This window comes from Trichechus manatus, unplaced genomic scaffold (genome assembly GCF_000243295.1).
Source record: "Trichechus manatus latirostris isolate Lorelei unplaced genomic scaffold, TriManLat1.0 scaffold00249, whole genome shotgun sequence".
Lineage (NCBI taxonomy): Eukaryota > Metazoa > Chordata > Mammalia > Sirenia > Trichechidae > Trichechus > Trichechus manatus.
This window is the reverse complement of record NW_004444185.1, coordinates 466,611-489,881: the sequence shown is the minus strand read 5'-3', so window position 1 is coordinate 489,881 and position 23,271 is coordinate 466,611. Positions and strand designations below refer to the sequence as shown.

The 23,271-nt window shown below is 46.2% G+C and overlaps 1 protein-coding gene across 6 annotated transcripts in view; it reads left to right on the top strand.

Annotated features, from left to right (window-relative positions):
- INPP5D (inositol polyphosphate-5-phosphatase D) overlaps window positions 1-23,271 on the top strand; it is a 138,353-nt gene that overhangs the window by 12,755 nt on the left and 102,327 nt on the right. For 4 of the 6 annotated variants that reach the window (XM_023724500.1, XM_023724502.1, XM_023724503.1 and 1 more), the window contains exon 1: window positions 7,409-8,427. In XM_023724500.1, coding sequence (XP_023580268.1) covers window positions 8,053-8,427 — 375 coding nt within the window. In that variant the 5' untranslated portion in view covers window positions 7,409-8,052. Of the gene's footprint in view, window positions 1-7,408; window positions 8,428-23,271 lie in introns of those variants that run through there. The other 2 variants (XM_023724505.1, XM_004389480.3) reach the window with 1 other exon arrangement.

Sequence of the window (23,271 nt, the reverse complement as noted above, 5' to 3'; positions counted from 1 at the left end):
AGCTCCTGGTCTGCAGAAATGGGAGGGACCTCACGGTGGGCTTCCAACAGTACTCTGACCTATCTCACCTCCACCACTCATCTCCTGGCCAACGGCCTCCTCCTCCTGCTTTCTGTCTTCTGGAGGGGACTCCAGGTTAGCTCTTAGCGGTCTCTTTTATTGAGTGCTTATGATATACCAGGCTCTGTACTAGGTGCTGGGGATTGTTGTTGTTATTAGTTGCTGTCGAGTCAATCCAGACTCACGGTGACCCCATGTGTGCAGAATACAACTGTGCTCCATAGGGTTTTCAAGGTTGTTCCCTTCTGTCTTCTAATGCACCTTTGCGTGGGCTCAAACTACCAACCTTTCAGCTAGCAGATGAGTGCTTAACCATTTGCACCACCTATGGACTCCTTAGGGGTCTCCTTTAATTTATCAACTGTAGTGTTCTCCTGGAGCCCTGGTGGCGCTGTGGTTAAGAGCTTGGCTGCTAACCAAAAGGTCGGCAGTTTGAATCCACTCTTCGCTCCTTGAAAGCCCTGCAGGGCAGTTCTGCTCTGTCCTGTAGGGTTGCTATGAGCTGGAATCGACCCAATGGCAATGGGTTTTGGGGGTTTAGAGCTCTCTTTTGATTGGGATTCTTCAAGGGTTTGGGTGGTGAAGAATGAACATCCTTGGCTCCTAATTCTGACCTATGTTTTCTCTTGTTTCTTCACTGGTCCAAATGGTTCCAGCTCCTGTTCTCCTGCCCCATCTTGTCCAGAAGACTGCAACACTTAACCAAGGAAAACTTGGGCAAACAACGTTAGACATTGGAGAGGATTTTGAACAAGAGTTACAAAGGGGTTTAAAAACACTTGTAGGAGGCTTCTAAGCCGAGTGGCAGAGCGAAGCAGAAACACTAATGAGGTTCTCACTTTGAGAGTCTCTCTCTCACTCACTCTGATGCTCACCTGGTGAAGGATATTTCTCAGCAGGTCAGAAGTGTTTATCTAGGGAGTAATAATCATGCAGAAATAGGAATATTTAAAGGAAGGATAAATAAAACACCGCCATGTTTGTTCCTATTTCTAATTGCTTGTCCTCTTATGTTGGAGTAGAACTTCCTGTTCCATGTTAGGGCTGAGCTGGAAAGGCCCTTCCCAGGGGAAGCACCCCTCTTCTTCTTTCCTCCTTGCTTAGCACAGGCTGGGCACCCTGTCAGCAACAGGAGCAACAGCTGCTGTCCCGAGTCCCATGGAAAACCCCTTTTAAGCCCCACCTCATTTGGGGATGGGACAGATCTCGTTGGATAGCAGAGTTAAATACTGTCCAGCCCAGTGTGATCCCAACCTGGACCTCCAGTGAGAATATTCTTAACACAATTACCCTGACATGGAAATGGTCACCGGAATGAGTAGCAGGGAATAGCCAGCTGTAGCACCTCAAATTGTTATAAATCACCATAAGAGCAGGGGTGGGGGGCTGGCTGTGGCCCTCTGTCCCCAAACAGCAACGAGCACGCTGTCTGGGTTGTGTTCTAGCCAGTGTTTTCAAGCGCTATTGAGCTCTGGAATCTTTCCTTTACACTTTGTACATGTAAGATTGTATTTATATCTATGTTCATGCATATACTATGTATATACGCATACTCGTGCGTATGTGTATATGTATGCATGTTATATGTCTGGCTTATGTGTATATATATGCATGTGTGTATGTATATGCACATGTATACGTGTATGCACACGCATGTGTGTTCTGTGTGTGTATATGCCTGTGTGTGTTGTGTGTATGCATGTGTATATACAGCAAAACCTTTGAAAGCCGGAACCTGTGTGTCTTAGTCATCTAGTGCTGCTATAAGAGAAATACCACAAGTGGATGGCTTTAAAAAAGACAGATTTATTTTCTCACAGTCTAGTACGCTAGAAGTCCAAGTTCAGGGCGTCATTTCCAGGGGAAGGTTTTCTCTGTCTGCTCTGGAGGAAGGTCCTTGTCATCAATCTTCCCCTGGACTAGGAGCTTCTCTGAGCAGGAACCCTGAGTCCAAAGGATGCACTCTGCTCTCAGCACTGCTTTCTTGGTGTGAGGTCCCCCTTCTCTGCTTGCTTCTCTTTCCTTTTATCTCTTGTAAGATAAAAGGTGGTGCAGGGCTCACTCCAGAGAAACTCCCTTTATGTTGGATCAGGGATGTGACCTTAGTAAGGGTGTTACAATCCCACCCAAATCCTCTTTAACATAAAATTACAATCACAAAATGGAGGACAGCCACACAATACTGGGAATCATGGCCCAGTCAAATTGATACACACGTTTTTTGGGGGGACATAATTCAGTCCATGTCACTGTGTAAGGCAAAAACCTGTCAGAGAAGGAAAACTCAAATATTTTCCACTAAAAAGAGCAATAGAAAACTGGTAAGTCTGCACTCTGTCAAAGGCAGAAAACTGTCTCGAGACCTGGAAAAAACAAGGCAGTCCTGCCAAATTCCAGCTCTCACAGGCTTCACTGCAAATGTATGAGTATATTATGTGTATATGTATACGCACATGGCTATGGATGTATGGGAGCCCTGGTGGTGCAGTGGTTAAGTGCTATGGCTGCTAACCAAGAGGTTGGCAGTACGAATCCACCAGCTGCTCCTTGGAAACCCTATGGGGCAGTTCTGCTCTGTCCTATGGGGTCTCTGTGAGTCCAACTCAACACTATGGCAATGGGTTTGGTTTTTGGTTTTGGTATGGATGTGTTGTGTGTATTCATATATGACCAGGGCTAAGTGTAGCTGCTGGTGAGTGGGCAGGCCGAGGGGTGCCCTCCTCCACCTCCCTGCAGAGCCCGCACACCCCAGAGGGCAGTTTGGGACTCTATTCTCCCCATCCGTGTATGTGGCAGCGGCAAGGGTGGCGATGCTGTAAATTTCCCTTGAATTTCTAAACTAATTCTGCCCCAGGGTGTCGGTTGGGGCACTGGAGATGCAGAGAGCCTCTCATCAAACCCAGGACTTTGGAGAAGGACTTTCTAAGCTTCTCTTCCTATTGTACTAGCTTCGGGATTCTGATCTGTTTCAGTAACATGGAGATTTAGTTTTGTAGTTATTTTGCGTCAGTGTTTCTAGGTCCTCTCTGAAAAAGCCACAAAAAAGCCTCTTGATTAATGAGAGGGCCTTCCTGTGCCGATGGTTGTCCGTCTCTCCGCTTGTGACTCAGTTCTTTCCTTCTGTCGACAAACTGACGTTCTGGGCCGGCTGCTGGGGCCTCCCATAAATTCGCTGCCCTCAGCCAAATAAGAGCCTCTTCTCACCCTCGCTGCATTTGCATATCTACAAGAGGAAGTGCCACAAAAGCCTGTGTTGAAAGATAAAAGAACAGCAAGGTTCAGGCCTGGCTCTGGCGTTTGTCTCCCTGGGCGCTGCAGAGGGGGCGGAGGTGGGTGGGGGCTGGCTCTTGGAGTTGTCTCTGGGAGGGGACGTGACACTGGTTGGTGTGGCTGTTAGCAGTGGTTAAGTATTTTCAACTCACACCCGCTGCCCTCCAGTCGATTCCTACTGGTAGTGACCCCATAGGGTTTCCAAGGCTGTAAATCTTTATGGAAGCAGGCTGCCACATCTTTCTCCTGCAGAGCCACTGGTGGGTTCCAACTGCCAACCTTTTGGTTAGCAGCTGATTGCTTTAGTCACTGAGCCACCAGGGCTCCTTATCAAAACCGAACTAAACCCGTTGCTGTGGAGTGGATTCAGACTCATAGTGACCCTGTAGGACAGAGTAGAATTGCTCGATAGGGTTTCCAAGGAGCGGCTGGTGGATTCGAACTGCTCACCTTTTGGTTAGCAGCCAAGCCCTTAACCACTGCACCACCAGGGCTCCAGGGCTCCTTATAGCGACCGTATATGACAGTAGAACTGCCCCATAGGGTTTCCTAGGCCTGTGATCTTTATATGAGCAGATCACCAGATCTTTCTTCCGCAGAGCCACTGGACAGATTCAAACTGCCAACCTTTCAGTTAGCAGCCAAACACCACTGGACTAGAGGCTGATCCTTGCCTTCTCGTATACAAGCCAATTATGGTGCCAATTCGGGCTCTGGGGATAGGTCAGGGAGCGGAAAGATAGGGAACAAAAGGGGTAGGAGAAAGAGAGGAAAAAAAAGTTTTCTGTGAGCAATTAAGAAGCATGTGGAAATGAAATTACCTAAAAAATCATCCAAAATTGTATTTAAATACTGTGAGTCAAAGGCATAAAATAAAAGTTGGATATGTTTGACCAGAAAAACTGTAAAACAGCTTCTACAGAGTTTTAATAAAAATAAAACAGCTGCAAAAAATGTTTCAGCATATAGCAAAGATTCTTACAAATAAGAAAAAGATGAATGATCAAAAAAAAAAAAACAGTGAATGAAAGGAATTCACAGAAAAAGAAATACAAATTGCTAAAAAAAAAATACATCTGAGAAAATGCTCAACCCTTCTCATAAAGAAAGGCAAATTAAAGCAAGCTATCGTTTTCTTTCACCTAGAAGATCTACAAAGATTATGAGGTCTGGGAACACCCAGTTGGCAGGGTGTGGGACCATCGACATCGTCGTATTTGGTTAGTAGGAGAAAAAAATGGCATAACCTGGTTGGAAGGCAACTGGAACTCTCTATTAAAATGTAAAATGCCCATGTCCTTCAGCCCAGTTGTTCTCCTTCTGATTGATTTATCAACAATCCCTAATAAATATCCCCATGTGTAATGTTTAATGTGTGCCAGGCACTGTTGTAAATGCTTTTCATATATTAACTCCTCTAATCCACACCACGACAGGTAGGTGTTGTCATTATGATCCTCATTTTACCGATGAGGAAACTGAAGCGATGCATTCACCCATGGACACAAAGATGTTCATTGAAGCGTTATTTATAATAGCCAACACCTAAAAATAACTGCTTATCCATCATCAGGGGTCTGGTCAAACAAACGATTGTACATCTGCATGATGGAACATAATTGGAATGATAATAAACCATCTCTATTGGTTAATTTAGGGGCCCTGGTGGTGACGTGGTTAAGAGCTTGGCTGCTAACCCCAAAATCAGCAGGTTTTTTTAAAAATTGGTTGATTTGTTTAAAAAAGGAACTTAGGTGATGCAGTGGGTAAGAGCTTGGCTGCTAACCCAAAGATCAGCAGTATGAACCCACAAGTGGCTCTACGGGAGAAAGATGTGGCTACAGCCTTGGAAACCCTATAGTGCAGTTCTGCTCGGTCCTATAGGATTCCTATAGGGTCTCACTGAACTATGAGTCAGAATCGACTTGACAGCTACCGGTTTGCTTTTTTGGTGATTGGCTGATTTGGGAGGACATCTAAGATTTTTTCTGGGGGGGGGGGGGGAAAAAAGCAAATTTCAGAACAGTGTATATAAACCAAAAAGAACCTGTTGCCGTTAAGTCGATTCCAACTGACAGTGACCCTGTGGGACAGAGTAGAACTGCCCTATACGATTTCCAGGGAGCACCTGATGGATTCGAACTGCCAACCTTTTTGGTTAGCAGCCGTTGCTCTTAACCATTACGCCACCAGGGTATACAGTATGACATTATTTGTATTTTTAAAAATATACATATATAAGTGTACGTGTATGTTTAAAAGGTCTGGAAAAATTTACAAAACAAAGAGTATTAAATCTTAGAAGTGGGGCTTACAGAAGGGACATTTACTTTTCATTGTATATCATTCTGTACGGTTGGAATTTTTTTAAACTAGTGTATAATTTGTTAAATCTAGTTAATAAACCCATTGCCACTGAGTTGATTTTGACTTACGGCGACCCTGCAGGACAGAGTAGAACTGCTCCAGACCGTTCCCAAGGCTGTAATCTTTTACAGAAGCAGACTGCCACATCTTTCTCTTGTGGAGTGACCGGTAGGTTTGGACGGCTGACCTTTTGGTTAGTAGCTGAGCGCTTTAACTACTGGGCCACTAAGGCTTCTCCAATCTAGTTAACAGCGTATGTAAATGCTTAGTGAAGTGCCTGGCACATGCGAGGGGCTAAATAAAAAAAAACTTCTATAATGAAGCATTGTCTTGATCTCAGACACAAAACAAATATCTGATGAGCTAGAGGGTGGCCCCAGGTCTTAGGGGGTTCAGCTGGGTGGGCAGGCTTTCAAGGTTCATAAGAATCCCAAGCAGAGGGAGTAAAGGGAGATTCTGGTGGTTCAAGGGGGCAGTGGTGACTCAGTGGGAGAATTCTCACCTTCTTTTCTTCCTGGCTGATGCCCCTCACGCACTTAGCACTCGCTTGTCGGTGGAGGCTTGCGTGTTACTGTGATGCTGGCCAGCTTTCAACGGAGCTTACAGACTAAGACAGACTAAGAAGAAATGCTTGGTGATCTACTTCCAAACCTCAGCCAATGAAAACCTTATGAATCACAACAGCCCAATGCTCTGTGCATGGGGTCACCATGAGTTGGGGGCTGACTCACCAGTAGCTAACAACTATATGGTGGTTAAGAGAACAAACTTGCAACTTCAAGTAAGACTATAAGACTCCCAATAAGCATTTCTCCAAGCTCCTGCTAGCCTACCGGGCTCGGCAGTCAGGCAGGTGGACTTCCAGGACTGTAGCTGCTTCTGCCAGGCTCCTGGTGGACTGGGTGACTACCCACTAATGTGTCCTTCTTCCAAGGTGCTCAGATGTGACAACTGCCCTTCCTCTCAGAGGTTTTAGGAAAATAAAAAGTTGCTCCTTGCCTTAAACGCATCCTACTAAAAAGCTACATCCTGTATAATTCCAACTATTAACCCATTCTACAAAAGGCAAAACTATAGGGACAACAAAAAAATCAGCGGTTGCCAGGGGGCCAAAGGGAGGGGAAGGGATGAACAGGTGGAGCGTAGGGCATTTTTAGGGCAGTGAAACTACTCTGTATGCTGCTGTAATGGTGGACATGTGACATTATGAATTTATCAAAACCCACAGAACTGCACAACAGGAACAGTGAACCCTAATGTAAACTATAGACTTTAATTAATACTAATGTATCAAGATGTCACCTTGAAGGCTAAGGTGCACCTGACCCAAGCCATGGTGTTTTCAGTTGCCTCATTTGCATTTGAAAGCTGGACAATGAGTAAGTAAGACCAAAGAAGAATTGATGCCTTTGAATAGGGTGTTGGCGAAGAATATTGACTATACCATGGACTGTCAAAAGAACGAACAAATCTGTCTTGGAAGAAGTACAGCCAGAATGCTCCTTAGAAGTGAGGATGATGAGACTCCCTCTCACGTACTTTGGACATGTTATCAGGAGAGATCAGTCCCTGGAGAAGGACATCATACTTGGCAAAGTAGAGGATCAGCAAAAAAGAGGAAGACCCTCAATGAGATGGATTGACACAGTGGCTGCAACAATGGGCTCAGGCATAACCATGATTGTGAGGATGGCACAGGACCGGGCAGTGTTTCATTCTGTTGTACATAGGGTCACTATGAATCGGAACCAACCTGACAGCACCTAACAACAACAACATTGTATCAATATTGGTTCATCTGTTGTAACAAATGTACCACAGGAATGTAAGACGCTAATGACCGGAGAAGCTGTGTGAAGAGGGAAAGGGTGATACATGGGAACTCTCTGAGCTTTCTGCACAATTTTTCTACAAACCTAAAACTGCTCTTAAAAAAGTAAAATCTATTTTAAAAAAGTAGCTCCTCCTTCTCATGTTGGGGACCCCTGAGCAAGAAGAAGGTAGAGCTTTTAGAAGAAGAAGAGAAGCTGTGATTCCTAGCACTTTTTTGTTAGAAGCAAGTCTAGGACTCACACCAGCTGCTGGAGGAATCCGGATCTCTGATGGGTGGCCAGCCTTTGGGAGAATGAATCCATGGAGTAAAGTCTCCAAGGAAGCAAGGCACTGGGGTAGCGGAGGCTCAGCGGGAAGGCCAAGCCTGAGCAAAGCCAAGCACCCCTCTCCGTGGCTGTGCCTGATACCCGTTCAGCATGACCCACTCTGCTCAGCCCCATTGGTCTTATTTCCTCTTGAAACACTCCTGCTCCTGTTCTTCTGGCCAGCGTGACAGTTGAGAGGTTGAGGAAACCCTCCCAGATGGACTCCTTTAGAACAGATGAAACAGCTGCCAAGCCCAGGTGTAGACCACATGTCCACTTCCAAATGGCCCTGCTGGCCTGTTCCTTAAGCTCCTTGAATGCGGGAGGTGGGGGTCAGGAGGCAAGCAGTGCCTCGGTCCAGGATTGGTTGACATCAGGGCTAATCTCCAACTCAGAGAAGGGTCAGCTGCAAGATTTAGATACCTCCTGCCCGGGTTCCTCTAGCTATGTCAGCAATTCTTGTCTTTTTTTGGTTACAAGAAAAATGGATTTTTCTGCACATGTGCTAATGAAGCCTTTGATCTCTTTCAGGTATCGGAATTGCGTTTACACTTACAGAATTCTGCCCAACGAAGATAAGTTCTCTGTTCAGGTAAGTCCTTTAGACATAGACATCTGAGCCTGACTTGGACCTATATTGGCAGAGAAAGTGAAAAAGAGGAAGAGAAAACATACCAGAAGTCTGTGGGGTAAGGGGTGGCTTAGCAGGTAAACTGTGACCCTCCAGAGTGACCCTCCTCTGTGACACAATGGGGCAGGAATGACAAGGATATTTGTGTCCATGGGTATGAGGTGTGAGAGGGGAATGGTGGTGAAGAAAGATGGGCTTGGCCAATGACTTTCTGCAGTCCTGTCAAATGGATGAGAGTTAGCAGTTGAGGAGGGAAGGAAGGAGAGGTGGGTTTGCAGGAGCCCAGACACTAGTTTATTGTGTGGTCTAGAAGATTGCCAAATGGATTGCAAATGAGACAAAAAAAAAAAAAAAAAAAGAAATAACCCAAAAAACAAAACCTATTGCCATTGAGTTGATTCTGACTACTTGTGGTGACTTCATGCGTTCCAGAGTACAACTGCTCCATAAGGTTTTCTTGGCTGTAATCTTTACAGAAGCAGATCACCAGGTCTTTCTTCCACAGTGTTGCTGAGTGGGTTCGAACTGCCCACCTTTAGGTTAGCAGCTGAGTGCAAACCATTTGTGCCACCCAAGGCCCTTTAGAATGAGACAGTGGCTTTCAGCTCTTAGAGCTCTGTCAGGTCAAAGACTGCTGCTCAAGGAGTCTGATTTCATCAGGCGGAATCTACATGTGCAAACTTGCCCTTGAGTTTTCAAGAGAAAACCAAGCTGGGGAAGACCACCCTAAGTAAGCGCTGTCTGTGTGACAAATAACCTGGGGCTTTGTCTGACCACGATGTGTGACAACTCAGTGATGTGGAGGCCAGGGAAGCTATTTTTATCTGTCTGCAGGATGAGAACACAAGGGTGGGGAACACAAAGGAGGTGTGTACATGGTGGGGGTGGGAGGTCACGCCCAGTCCTCAGGGGACATAGAGAGGCATAGCAATAAGTGGGACAGCCGGGATGGACAGGCGCGGGGGAACCATGTCATGGAGGAGCAATGACAGGCTCTCTGGGGCTTAGTCAAAAAGAAAGCAGAAGTATAGGGGAAGTAGGGGCAAGATCCAAAAAAATAAAAAACTCACTGCCTTTGAGTCGACTCCAACTCATGGCAACCCCATGTGTTACAGAATAGAACTGCCCCATAGGATTTTCCTGGTTGTAATCTTTATGGAAGGAGATCGCCAAGCCTTTCTCCTGCAGCACAGCTGGGTGGGTTAGAACTGCCAACCTTTAGGTTTGCAGCCAATTGCGAACCTCTTGCACCACCAGGGAACTTAAGGGCATGATCACTGGCTTCTCAAACTTGAAGGGAATGATCCATTCTGCCTGAGTTCAGAGAGCAGACCAAGCATGCAGTAGTAGAAGCAGAGGTGGACTCAAGGGCAGGACCACAGGCAGGTCCCTGGGACTCAAATCATCAGAAATGTATCAACAGGGAGAAGCAGTGCTTAGCAGAATGCTAAGGGGATCAAAGGAATCATTTCAAGGAGCCACTTGGGCTGGGGAGTGAGATACCCAGGGAGCATGCTTAAACCAACCCAGGTGGTCACAAAGTTGCCTTTTCAGCAGGTTGGGTCTGTGCTGCAGGGCTCCAATGAGAGATGCAAGTTTGGGCTCGAGTGGAATTGCTCTGCCTGATAGAGGTCAGGGTGAGCATTGCTCCGGCTTTTCCAGCTTCCCATATGAGCATACAGCACCAATACACAAAGAATACTTATGTGAAGGTTTGTGGCTAGTCTGGGATGCCCATATGTCTCAGCCTCAGTAGATGTCACCAGGAGCTGACGTTGGCACACCTATTTAAGACCACCCTTTTAGGTAACTGTCAGCTCTTTATCATCAGAATGGCTGGCTTCCATGCTGGCCCTCACTTGTTGGGGACACAGCAGCTAAAGGGAGGACTATTTTGGGCTGGCAGTTAGCCTCGATGGTTTCGACAAACGTTTCCAAGTCTAGAACTCCGTGAACTTTACCAGCTGAGTTAGCGTCTTTGATAGATGGTTTGCTCAGAGGAGTCTAAGCTCTCTCAAGTTAAAACTTGATCAAAGCTTTTGATCTATTTTTTCCCCTCGTGGTTTCTTCTATTCCTTCAAAGGCATGAAAACTTTAAGTATGACTCTGCCTTAAGCTGGGAAGGACTTCTTGTATATCGTTTGTACCCAGGACTTGTAAGCATATAGACTGTACCTCGAATGTCTTCCCTCAGATCTTCACATTGGGGCTGCCGTGGTATCCCAGGTACCTGTGAACAGCAGCCCGTCCTTCAGCAGCTTCCGAATCTGGTGCCTCATCTGCCTTTAGGGGTTGCCAGGACTCACTTTGGCTAACTCATGTGAGCGGTGGGCGGCCTTTGTGGGGATGCCCGCAGCCAGGAGGGAGGGGGCAGTTCAAGGACCCTCTGAGCTCCTCCACCCTCCCGTGCCTCAGTTCTTCTCTGTTCATCTGTCTTCTCCTCCCACCTGCTCATGTCTGCGTCCTCAGCCCCAAGAGGCAATCTGATTGACTCAGCCAATGAGGCTTTCTCTGCACAGCCTCTAAGGGGTCATGGCCTGGGTGAGAACGGGCTGTCCTTGGAGCAGGTACTCACCCCTGTCCACTCAGCGACAGGAGCCGACTCACAGGGACATAGCGTGGTCACCAAAGGCCACACTCAGCAAGGGGGATGGGCAGGCAGTGTTCTGAAGAAGAGGTGTGGCCCTGATGGGTGTCCCGCTGGAGGTGTCTGCTGTGTCCTTGCCACTGTGACCACCTCGGTAGCCAACACTGGGTAACCAGGTTGCCATGGGGCCCCAGAGGTCTGAGGAAGTTTCCACCTTTGAGGATACACCTTCTATAAAAATACAAAAAAAAAAAAACAGTTGCCTTTGGAGCTGACTCCAACTCATGGTGACCCCATATGTGTCAGAGTAGAACTGTGCTCCATCGGGTTTTCAATGGCTGATTTTTTCAGAAGTGGCTTGCCAGGACTTTCTTCCGAGGCACCTCTGGGTAGATTCAAATTGCCAATCTTTCAATTAGTAGATGAACATGTTAACCGTTTGCATCGCCTAGGGATTCCTATAAAAGTACAACAACTTACTAAAATACACAAGCATAGACGTCTACCGAGGCGCACGTTAGGGTGCGCGCACAGTTAGAAAAGGCCGAGACCCTGATCATTGCTTATTCTAACTCGAGTTCCTCTTTTCATGCTGGGGCCAAACCTCACCCTCTTTTCTGAGCTCAGCCACAGTTTCTGAATAACTCACTCCTTGCACCTGAGTGTGAGGCCCCAAACAGCAAGACTCTGGCCTGAAACATTGCCAAGCGAAGCATCAAAGGCTTTAATTGCTTTCTTGTTTGAATTACCTCAGCTCAGCTTAGCTGGAACTCTCCTTAACGGGGCTTCTCTGTTCTGTCAGAACAAAAGGGACGCCTGGTTCTTCCTTCTCTACAGAGCGACCTCCTGAAGTCGGTCCCTGCATCCCAGCCTGGGTCAGCCTCATTGTGGTCAGGGGGGTGGGTGGCCCTGGCACCCATTCTTCGCTTTCTCTCCACCTTAGAAATCAGAGGAGGGAGGGCAGGGTGTTGACTGGAGCTTCGCTCGGCCATGTTTTACATATGAACACGGCTGATGCTTACAGAAGTTGGAGCTCGCAGCCAGGTCTCAGACTGCCCCAGCTAAGCCTGCGTTCTTCTACTCCAGAAAGGTTTTCCAGACCTGGCCTGGTGGGTGTTGGGTTCCCCTGGGGAAGGCAAAGCTTAGGACTCTGCGACCCCAGGCAGGAAGTGTCGCTGACAGGGAGCCTGGCCTCTTCTCCGTGGAAGATTATAGATAACGTCTGTTCGCAAATGGCTTCTGGCCCCTGTGCCAAATCAGTCACACCTGGAACTAAAGCAGATTCCTAATCCCCGGCCTGCCAGCCGGGAGCTGGGGGCAAGCCCGGTCCAGACAGCTGTGCGGCCTTGGGCAAGCCCTCACCTCCTCTGCACTTCGTTCTCCTCACCACCCAGGGCTGTGGACGGATTCTAGGAGATAAGTAGGTAATAGCCTCACCCAATGTGAGTGGTCAGCCAAGGGGGAGCGCTGCCATTACTGTCTTTATTCATAGTGAGAGGGAATGCAAATCCAACCCAACCATCACCTCTACCGAAGAACATAATCGTTCCACCTCACTCTCAGGGGAGAGAGAAAAGGAAAAATAGAAAAAAATGAGACGGAAGGAGAGGGAGACAGACAAAGGAGAACGGAGGAGGACGGGAAGAAGGAGAGGGTGAGAGGAAAGAAGGAACGAACAAATGCAAAAGAGAAGAGACACGGGGGAAGAGAAAGACAGAGGGTCAAGGAAGAAAAGTGAAAGAGAGAGAGAGGCGGAAGGTGTAGGTTTGGAGGTTGTTCTGACAGAAGAAAGAAAGAGCAGTGGGCGCAGAGAGAGCAGCTGACAGGGAAGCGGAGGTGGAGAGAAGAGGGCTGGAGGAGACTCTAGGTGGTGCCTGAGGTGGGTGGAAGTGAGGGTTTGTGAAGACAAATCTCCCTCACGCTCTGCTCTTCAGGCCGTCGGCCTCCCTGTCTTCCGAATTGTTCAAAAAAAACAAAATGAAGCAAAAAAACAGTTGCTGTCAAGTGGATTCAGACTCATGGCGACCCCGTGTGTGTCCGAGTAGAACTGTGCTCCACGGGGTTCTCAATGGCTGGGCTTCCAGAGGTACAGTATTAGAATCACCAGCCCTTTCTTTCGAGGTGCCTCTGAGTGGATTTGAACCTCCACCTTTTCGGTTAGCAGCCTACCATGTTTGCACCACCCAGGGACGCATCAGAATTGTTTAGTTGTCTCACGGCGACTGTGACCCTCAAACCTGGAGAACCTTCTAGAATGGAGTCTGGGTCATGGGTCCTGGGTAGGGGGCAGGAGCACGGGTTGCTTGTGAAGCTCAAACTCCTTCCCTGACTGGGACAGGAAAATGACCCTCTCCTCTGAGGGAATCAGCGTTCTGTGAGCAGCTGACTCCAGAACAAAATGTTAGGCTCCTGCTGTGCTTTGAAACCATGCTCCTCTCCGGGAGACTGAGGAAGCGCTGAGGCAGTACAAACCATCCTGGTGGGCCAGCAGGAGTCTGACTCAGGGGAGCCCACGGCACTCTTGAGTGGCCTTGACTTATCACAGAAATAGCTGCTTGATACCAAATGCCACAATCAAAGTAAAAGGTGCTCTTCATTCCTGCAACCCTGCTCCTTTTCTGCTATCCTTTCTACCAAGGAGAAAATAGAAACCACTCCTGATCACCCTCAGAATTCACTGTGAACTTCCTGTGGTATCCCGTCTCTCCTCATCGTTGAGATTATATCAGGATATGGATTGCTGAAGTGCAGACGGGAACGCACACGGGTTTTAACACAAGTTTATATGAAGAGGGAATCAGATTAGGGGGCACTGAGTTTACACTAGGGAGCCCGGGTGCCGCGGTGGTCAAAGAACTCGGCTGCTAACTGGCTGCTAACCGAAAGGTCCGCGGTTCGAACCCACCAACTTCTCCACGGGAGAAAGATGTGGCAGTCTGCATCCGTAAAGATCACAGCCTTGGAAACCCTATGGGGGCAGTTCTACTCTGTCCTATAGGGTCGCTATGAGTTGGAGTTGACTTGACAGCAACAGGTTTGGGTTTCTGGAGTTTATGTTAAGAAAAGGATAGTGATAATGTTTGCACAACTTGAATAATGTAATCAATGTCACAGACTTATACATGCAGAAATTGTTGAATTGCGGGGGTGGGGAAGAGAGAGAGAGAGAATTAGGAAATATCTGCCACGTAGAATCTTCTGTGATCCTTCCCTGATTCAGAAGAAAACCTCAGGGGCTCCAGTCACTGAGGTGAATAAAGAGGAGAGACTCATGACTACGTCCCTGGTCCCTGACGGTGGCTGTCACGTTGCTCTGGGAAACGTGGCTTCTGGAAACAGGAAACAGAAAGAACTTTCTCAAAGCCTTCCGTCACAAGCGTCCGAGCGGGTGAGCGGTTGAGCCCTTGTTATTCAGCTCAGGAAGAGGGCGGCAGCTGCTATTGTTTTGAGTGGCCATTGAGCGAAGGAAAGATTCGGTCTGAGCCGCGGGGCGAAGGATGTGGCTCAAAACACACTTCCTGACATTGCACAACGAGGGGGAGCAAAAGAGATGCAGCCACCGAACCAAGCAGGCCAGGCCCGCCTGCTCAGACTACCCTGACCGCACCTTGTATCCCACCTAGACAGGACTGAGCTGATGGAGGGGCTCACATCAATCCTGATTTCTGTCTCTCCACGTCTCAGTTCTCCTTACACTGAAGAAGCCTACATTTTTATTTCATTTTTGGTTTCTGGTCTTCTGTAGTACATAACTGGCCAGTTGCTGTCAACTCTGACTCATGACAGCTCCATGTGCCAGAGTAGAACTGTGCTCCATAGGGTTTTCAATGGCTGATGTTTTGGAAGTAGATCACCAGATCTTTATTCCAAGGTGCCTCTGGGTGGATTTGAACCACCAGCCTTTTAGTTAGCAGCCACGCACTTAATCCTTTGTACCACCCAGGGAAGTGCATGGGCAAGTCTATTTTGCAAGCCTCTGAATATCTCAAAACATCTTCCGCTTGCTTTCACATTTGTCCTAGTTATCTAGCACTATTATAACAGAAATATCACGAGTGGATGGCTTTAACAAACAGAAATTTATTCTCTAACAGTTTAGGAGGCTAGAAGTTTGAATTCAGGGAAAGAGCTCCAGGGGAAGGCTTTCTCTCTCTGTCAGCTCTGGGGGAAGTTCCTTGTCATCAATCTTCCCCTGGTCTAGGAGATTCTCAGCCCAGGGACCTCAGGTCCAAAGAATGTGCTCTGCTCCTGGCACTTCTTTCTTAGTGGTATGAGGTTCCCCTCCTCTCTGCTCAATTCTCTCTTTTATATCTCAAAAGAGATTGACTCAAAATACAATGTAATCCTGTAGATTGAGTCCTGTTCCATTAACATATCCGTTGCCTTCGAGTTGATTCCAAATCATAGTAACCCTATAGGACAGAATAGAAATACCCCATAAGGTTTCCAAGGAGCGGCTGGTGGATTCGAACTGCCAACCTTTTGGTTAGCAGCCAAACACTAAACCACTGCACCACCAGGGCCCTTCCCTCATTAACATAACTGCCTCTAATCCTGCCTCCTTGAAACATTAAAGAAGTTAGCATTTACAACACATCCAGATAACAGAACGGTGGACACCCACACAATACTGGGAATCATGGCCTAGCCAAGTTGATACACATTCTGGGGGGACACAGTTCAATCCATAGCATCATTCAAGAGGGAACTTGATGGATATAAATTCTTGGTGGACTACATTTTCCCTCAAAATTCTGTAGGGCTTCAGGAATTTAGAATTACAAATGTGAAATCCAAGGCCAAACTCTCCCCAGTTCCAATGTAGGGAGCCAGGCTTTTCTGCTTCGGAATTCTTTTCCGTCCTCGTCATTTTCCTTTTGTTATGGCACCTGGAATGTGTCCAGACCGTTCCCTTTGCAAACTCGGATCTTTCTTTGCCTCAAGAGACTTCTCTTCGGCTTGGTCTTGGAGTAAGTTTTTCTTCCAGCTCTTCTAATTTCTTCTTCAGAAAAAGCCAAGCCTCCCTCATGTTCTTGCCTCTAGGGCCCACATTGGAGACCTGGCGGCACAGTGGTTCAAGTGCTCGGCTGCTAACCGAAAGGTCAGTAGTTTCAGCCTACCAGTGGCTCCTTTGGAGAAAGATGTGGCAGTCTGTTTCCGTAAAGATTTACAGCCTTGGAAACCTTATGGGGCAGTTCTGCTCTGTCCTGTCGGGTCGTCGTGAGTCAGAATCGACCTGATGGCAATGGGTTTTTTGTCTGAGACCTACATGTCTTCACGACCAAACAAAGGCCCAGCCCTTCTCCTATGAGGCTGCAGGATATCCAATCCTTTCCTAAGGATTTTGGAAATTCTAGAAAGAGCACTCATGCTATTGGTCATCCCTTTCTCCAAATGGCTCTGTTTTCTCACCATCCCCCCTGGACATTTTGCCCCTGTTTCTCCACACTCCCGAGCCTTCTGGTCCACCTTGTCCCAGGACCTGCGCCCATTTTCTCTCTTTGTTGTCCAAAGTATTGCTCGCACAGGGTCCACACCAGCTTGTACCATGTGGTCGATGTGTATAGACATGGGAATAGGGTGCGACTTTAACCAATAAGATGTGAAGAGAAGTCTTCTACAGGGCTTATGGTAAAAGTTTCTTTGCCTTGAGAAAACACAAGAATGAAATGGCCCCTTCTCTACCTTTGGAAGCTGTTATAAGATGTGATATCTGGAGCTGCTGCAGCCATTTTGCAGCCATGAGGGAAAATAACGAGAGGGAGGCCAACATGCAGATGGCAGAGCAGAAAGATGAAATGAACCTGGATCCTTCATGATGATGTTGAATTAACTGAACAGAATTAACCAGCCTGGGAGCCACCTTGCTTACAGACTTTCTGTTTTGTGAGATAAGTCATCCCTTTGTGTTCAAGAAGTTGAGTTAGAGTTTTCTGTAACCTGTCGCCAACAGTATCCTAACATACGAAGGTTTGGACTATCCTAGGGGCATTTCAAAGCAGTAAATGAAATGTTTAAATTGAATATCAGGTTACACTCCACCAAAAGCCACAGGTCATGGTCTGACATAGTAGGCCCAGACCCTGCCCTCTTCTACTTGTGGGCTGCTCCATGTTGGCGGGACACACCTCCGTCCCCTCCCATGTATGCTAATGGCCTGTCCTCATGCTAAACTGCCATGGGCTCTGTATTAGTTTCCTCTGGCCATAGTAACAATTATCACAAATTAGGTGGCTTAAAACAACAGGAATTTATTTTCTCACAGTTCTGGAGGCTAGAAGTCTGAAATCAAGGTGCCAGCAGGGCCACACTCCCTCTGAAGGCTGTAGAGGAAGATCCTTCCTTGCCTCTTCCTAGCTTCTGATTGCTGGCAATCCTTGGCGTTCCTTGACTTGTAGCTGCAACCCTTCAATTGCTGCCTCCAATTGCTTGGCCTTCTCCCCTGCGTCTCTGTACCCAAATCTCTCTCTGTTTCTAAGGATACCAGTCATTGGATTTAGGGCCCACCCTAATCCAATAAAAGGCCCTGGGTGGTACAAACGTTAATGTGCTCGGCTGCTAACCCAAAAGTTGGTGGTTCCAGTTCACCCACAGCTGCCTCAGAAGAAAGGCTTGGCAATCTACTTGCAAAAACTCAGCCATTGAAAACCCAATGGAGCATAGTTCTATTCTGACACACATGGGGTTGCCACGAATTGAGGTTGACTTGATGACAACTGGGGAAAAAAAAAAGAGGGAAGTGGACTAGAAGAACTTCCAGAAAGTCTCCCTGCTCTAAAAAATCTACAGCTTGTTCTATAACTATGACATAACAAAGGTTTAGGCGGTGGGAGTGTTTAGGGCAGGCGTTTCATAATCTGCTTCTGCAGTATTGGGAAGCAGTGGGGTGCAGCAGGAACCAGGTCTGGGATCAAGTGAGAGCAGCCAAAGAGTTTGGGGACCTAGCTGCAGACTCACTCAGGGAGCAGCCCTGGGCTTTGGACCCCTGGAGGCGCGTCCTTTTGCGGCTGCCTCCCAGCCTGTCTGCTAGCTGTCATTTCTGCCTCATCCCAAGAATCTGAGAGTTTGACAAAAGAAAAAGAAGCAGGCTGGAAAGAAGAGTGTCTCAGGGATGTGTAATTAACTATAAAAATATCCTTCCTAGGCTCCCGGCAATGGGAGATGGAGATAGTGCGTGTTCCTGGAATCGTTTGAGCAATGAAGGTGTTTGAAGCGTAAGGATGAGTACAGGCTTTTCATACTGATGAGCCTGTGTCATTAAATACCTGTAGAAGGTGGCACAGGCAGTTTGCTAACTGAAAGTTGGCGGTTCCAACCCACTCCATGGCACCACGGAAGAAAGGCCTGACAATCTACTTCTGTAAAGATTATAGCCAAGAAAACCCTGTGGAACAGTTCTACTCTGTAATACATGGGGTCACCATGAGTCAGAATTGACTTGGCAACAGGTTATAAGGAAATGCCATCTATAGCCAAGCAGTGACAGAGGCTGTGTGGTTCAGTTCCTGAAAGGGAGGAGCTTACCCCAAGCAGCTTCTTATAGACCTTTGCTTGGGGTGAGAGGGAAAAGGGGAAATGGAAGTAGTGAGTGAGAAGAAGAGCTTCCGGAACTGCATGTGGCTGAAGGAACTAGCTATTTTAAAGGCAAATGTTGAATGTCGGAGTTGGGAGGGGACTTGGAGACTCCAGAGGGCCCTCCCTTCCCCCTCACCCTTCCTGGCTCTTCACTCTAGAGACAGATGGAGTGGGGTCAGGCCCCTACGTTCTCCCAGTGCCCAGAGTGTCTTCCACCACACCCAGCCTCTCCACCCCTCTCCTACCCCCACGCTTTGCACCTACCAGAACCTCAGTGTCTTCCTGCTGAATAAGTGAAGAAAAAAAAAATCATTGCCATCGAGTCGGTTCTGACTCATGGCGACCCCATGTGTTACAGAGTAGAGCTGAGCACCATAAGGTTTTCTTGACTGTAATCTTAATGAAGCAGGTTGCCAGGCCTTTCTTCTGTGGTGCAGCTGGGTGGGTTTGATCTGCCAATCTTTAGGTTAGCAGCGGTTGCAAACCACTTGCTCCACCCAGGGACTTAAGTACAGCGTGGGTGAGATAATTCCAACCTCGAGGTGACGCGTACACAGGAAGAGGCAGAAAAAATAAATAACGTGTCCCACAAGAAGTGGAGAAATAAGTCTGAGGGACTTGGACTCTCTGATCTGAGTGTTGCTTTCGAGTTCGGTTCTCCTTTACATGCCTGACTTGGGCCACTAAATTACTCTCTCGTCTAACTGTCCTTTTTTTTTTTTTTTTTGTACTGAGAAGGACGACTACAGATCAATGTTTGCTGTCTCTACTTTTTCTCTTAAGAAAAGTACTACATGTGAGGAGGTTGAACTCGAAAGTAGAAAAGAGAAATAAAATCCCTGACAAGGAAACATGCCTTAGTTCTTGAGAAAATATCACCGTCAATATGTTTCCATAAAGTTTAACTCCACAATCTCTAATAGATTTGGCATTTTAAAAATAGTCTTAAAGACTTGATGTTAGTGCACTTTGAGGCATTTTTTAAAATGTTGACACTCTTCTGATATTTGGGGAAGAAAGAGTTGCACCAGGATGGTAAAGATGGCATCAGGCTTGGATGGCTAGAGGGAGCTGTCCACAGTATTAAGTGTGCTGGGATTCCCTTTAAACGTTATCAGGAATGTTGCCTAGCAACAGACAATAGTAATAATAATAATAGCAGCCGTTACTTGAAGTCCTTATGTCCAGAGCTGGGTCCTGGCTTGGGTTGTCTTCTACTTCTTGGCCAGTGGTGGCTTCAGGCCACACTTCCATTTGCTAGAGAAACATGCTTTTCCTGGTTCGAGTGCCCTCTTCTTTCTCCCACCCTGTTAAGCCTTTCCCTTCACGGCACCGCTCCCTGGGGTTTGAGGACAGATATGGCCCGGCCCCCTTCCCAGGAAGGCCCAGCAGGTTCTCTAGCTGCAGCCACCAGTCACATGTAATCATGGAGCCCTTGAAATGGGCTAGCCCAAACTGAGCTGTGTGAAATGAAAAATACACACCAGATTTCAAAGATTTAACATGAAAAAGAAGGTAAAATAGCACATAATAATTTTTCAAGTGATTACACAGTGAAATCCTAATATTTTGAATATGTTGGATTGAACAAAATATATTATTCAAGTTAATTTCACCTCTTTTTACCTTTTTTTTTTTTAATGTGGCTACTAGAAAATTTAAAATTATACACAAGGTGCACATTATACCTCTGTTGGACAGCATTGCTCTAAAACGTTGCTCCTCAAAGTGTGGTCCACAGACCAGCGGTATCAGCATCACCTGGGAGCTTGTTAGGAATGCAGAGAGTCAGGCCCCACCCCAGACTACTGAATCTGAATCAGGGAGACTGGCGGGACTGCTTACCAATAGCTGCTCTCGTTTTCTTTCTTGTTTTCCTGTTATTGTGGGTTTTTGGTCGTGTGTGTGTGTGTGTGTGTGTGTGTGTGTGTGTGTGTGTGTTTTGCTTTCTTTCTCAACCCAAGTGAAATGTGGATAAACTTTTTGAAAACATTCAAACAAAACAGAAGCACAGAGAGTAAAAAGTGAAAGCTGCACCACCAACCCCCATACCCCTCTCTCCTCCAAAGGCGGAACCACTGCCAACAGTTTGGCATTTATTTGTCTGCGCATTTACAGAGAAAGAGGAGCCCATGCAGATATGTTGGTTTGGTTTGGTTTTATAAATGGGATTCTACTGTACGTATCGTTCTGCAGTGTGCTTTTCTCCCCTTAGCAATCTGTCTTTAAGATTAATCCAAGTCAGGCCACATGCCTTGTGTGCTTTCAAACTGCTGTACCGTGCAGTTCACCAACCTCCTTCGGGTGGGCATTTACACTATTCCCTTGCTGCTGTTGTGGGGTTATTAAAAACAAAGAACAAATGCTGCAATGAACAAGGCTTGGACATGCCTCTGCACACACGTGCAAGTTTTCTTACTAGGTTGGTGGAACGTATATTTTTATTGATACCAGTTACCATCGAGTCAACTCTGACTCATGGCCACCCCATGTCAAAGCGGAACTGTGCTCTGTAGGGTTTTTAATGGCTGTTTTTTCAGAAGCAGATCACCAGGTCTTTCTTCCAAGGTGCCTCTGGGTGGACTCAAACTGCCAACCCTTCAGTTAGCAGTACAGCATGTTAACTGTTTGTAGATACAGCCAAATTACCTTCCCAAAAGGCCTTCCAATGACTCTGCCCCCCGACACCACATGAACCCACTATGTCTCCAAATCTTCTCAATACTGGAAATTACCAGTGTACGTAATTTTCACCAAACAACGGGTGAAATATGCAAACCGTATTTCTAGTTTGCATTTCCCTGGTTAGAAATGAGGAGAGGCATATTTCCATAGGTACACCTGCCATTTGTGTTTCTTTTCCTGTGAAGTGCCTATTTATATTCTTTGTCAATTTTTTCCCTTTTTTTTTAACTTTCTGATTAAAAAAACTCTTCATATGTTTTGTATATTTTTTGGTTAGTTGTGCTGTAAATAATTTTTCCCAGTCTGTCATTCTAGTTTTTAAAAAACTTTGTTTATTGTACAGTTTGTCATGTAGAAGTTTAAAACTTTCATGTAGTCAAATGTTTTCTTTTATGGATTCTGGGTTTTGTGAATCACTCATCTCAGTATTATTTATCCGTGGAAAAGGTTATTTTCTTATAACACTTTTATAATATGCTTTTATGTTTAGCTCTTGATTTATTTTTACATATGACATAAGATAGAGGATATAATCCCATTCTCCAAATGGAGAGCCAACACCATATATTAAATAAATAGTTCACTGTTTCCTCACTGATTCAAAATGCTACCCTACCATATGCTAAATTCCCATATAGTCCCAGGTTTTATTTTGGGGGTCTTCATTCTGTTCCACAGATTAAGTAATCTATTCTTTTTTCTTTTTCAATTGTGCTTTAGGTGAAAGTTTACAGCTCAAGTTAATTTCTAATACAAAATTTATACACATATTGTTATGTGACTCTAGTTGTAATTCCTATAATGTGATAGCACACTCCCCCTTTCCACCCCGGGTTTCCTATGTCCATTCTTCCAACTCCTATCCCTTTCTGCTTCTCATCCAGCCTCTGGACAGGAGCTACCCATTTAGTCTCATGTATCTACCTGAACTAAGAACCACACTCTTCAAGAGTATCATTTTATGTTTTATAGACCAGTCTAATCTTTGTCTGAAGAATTGGTTTCAGGAATGGTTTTAGTTCTGGGTTAACAGAGAGTCCAGGGGCCATGTTCTTTTGGAATTCCTCCAGTCTCAATCAGACCATTAAGTCTGGTCTTTTTACGTGAATTTGAGTTCTGCACCACACTTTTCTCCTGCTCCGTCAGGGACTCTCTGTTGTGTTCCCTATCAGGGAAGTCATTGGTGGTAGCCGGGCACCATCTAGTTCTTCTGGTTTCAGGCTGATGGAGTTTCTGGTTTATATATGGCCCTTTTGTCTCTTGGGCTAATATTTTCTTTGTGTCTTTGGTGTTCTTCATTCTCCTTTGCTCCAGGTGGATTGGGACCAATTGATGAATCATAGATGGCCTCTCCCTAGCTTTTAAGACCCCAGAAGCCACTCACCAAAGTAAGATGCAGAATATTTTCTTAATAAACTTTGTTATGCAATTGCCCTAGATGTCCCCCAAAACCATAGTCCCCAAACCTGTCCCTGCTACTCTGTCCCTCAAAGTGTTTGGTTGTATTCAGGAAACTTCTTAGCTTTTGGTTTAGTCCAGTTGTGCTGACTTCCCCTGTATTGTGTGTTGTCCTTCCCTTCACCTAAGATAATTCTTGTCTACCATCTAGTTAGTGAATACCCCTCTCCCTCCCTCCTCACCCTTGTAACCATCAAAGAATGTTTTCTTCTGTGTTTAAACCTTTTCTTGAGTTCTTTTAATAGTGGTCACATACAATATTTGTTCTTTTGCGACTAATTTCACTCAGCATAATGCCTTCCAGACTCATGTTGTGAGATGTTTCATGGATTCATCATTGTTCTTTATCGTTGCGTAGCATTCCATTGTGTGAATATATCATAATTCGTTTATCCATTTAACCGTTGATGGGCACCTAGGTTGTTTCCATCTTTTTGCTATTGTGAACAGTGCTTCAATGAACATGGGTGTGCATGTATCTATTTGTGTGACGGCTCTTA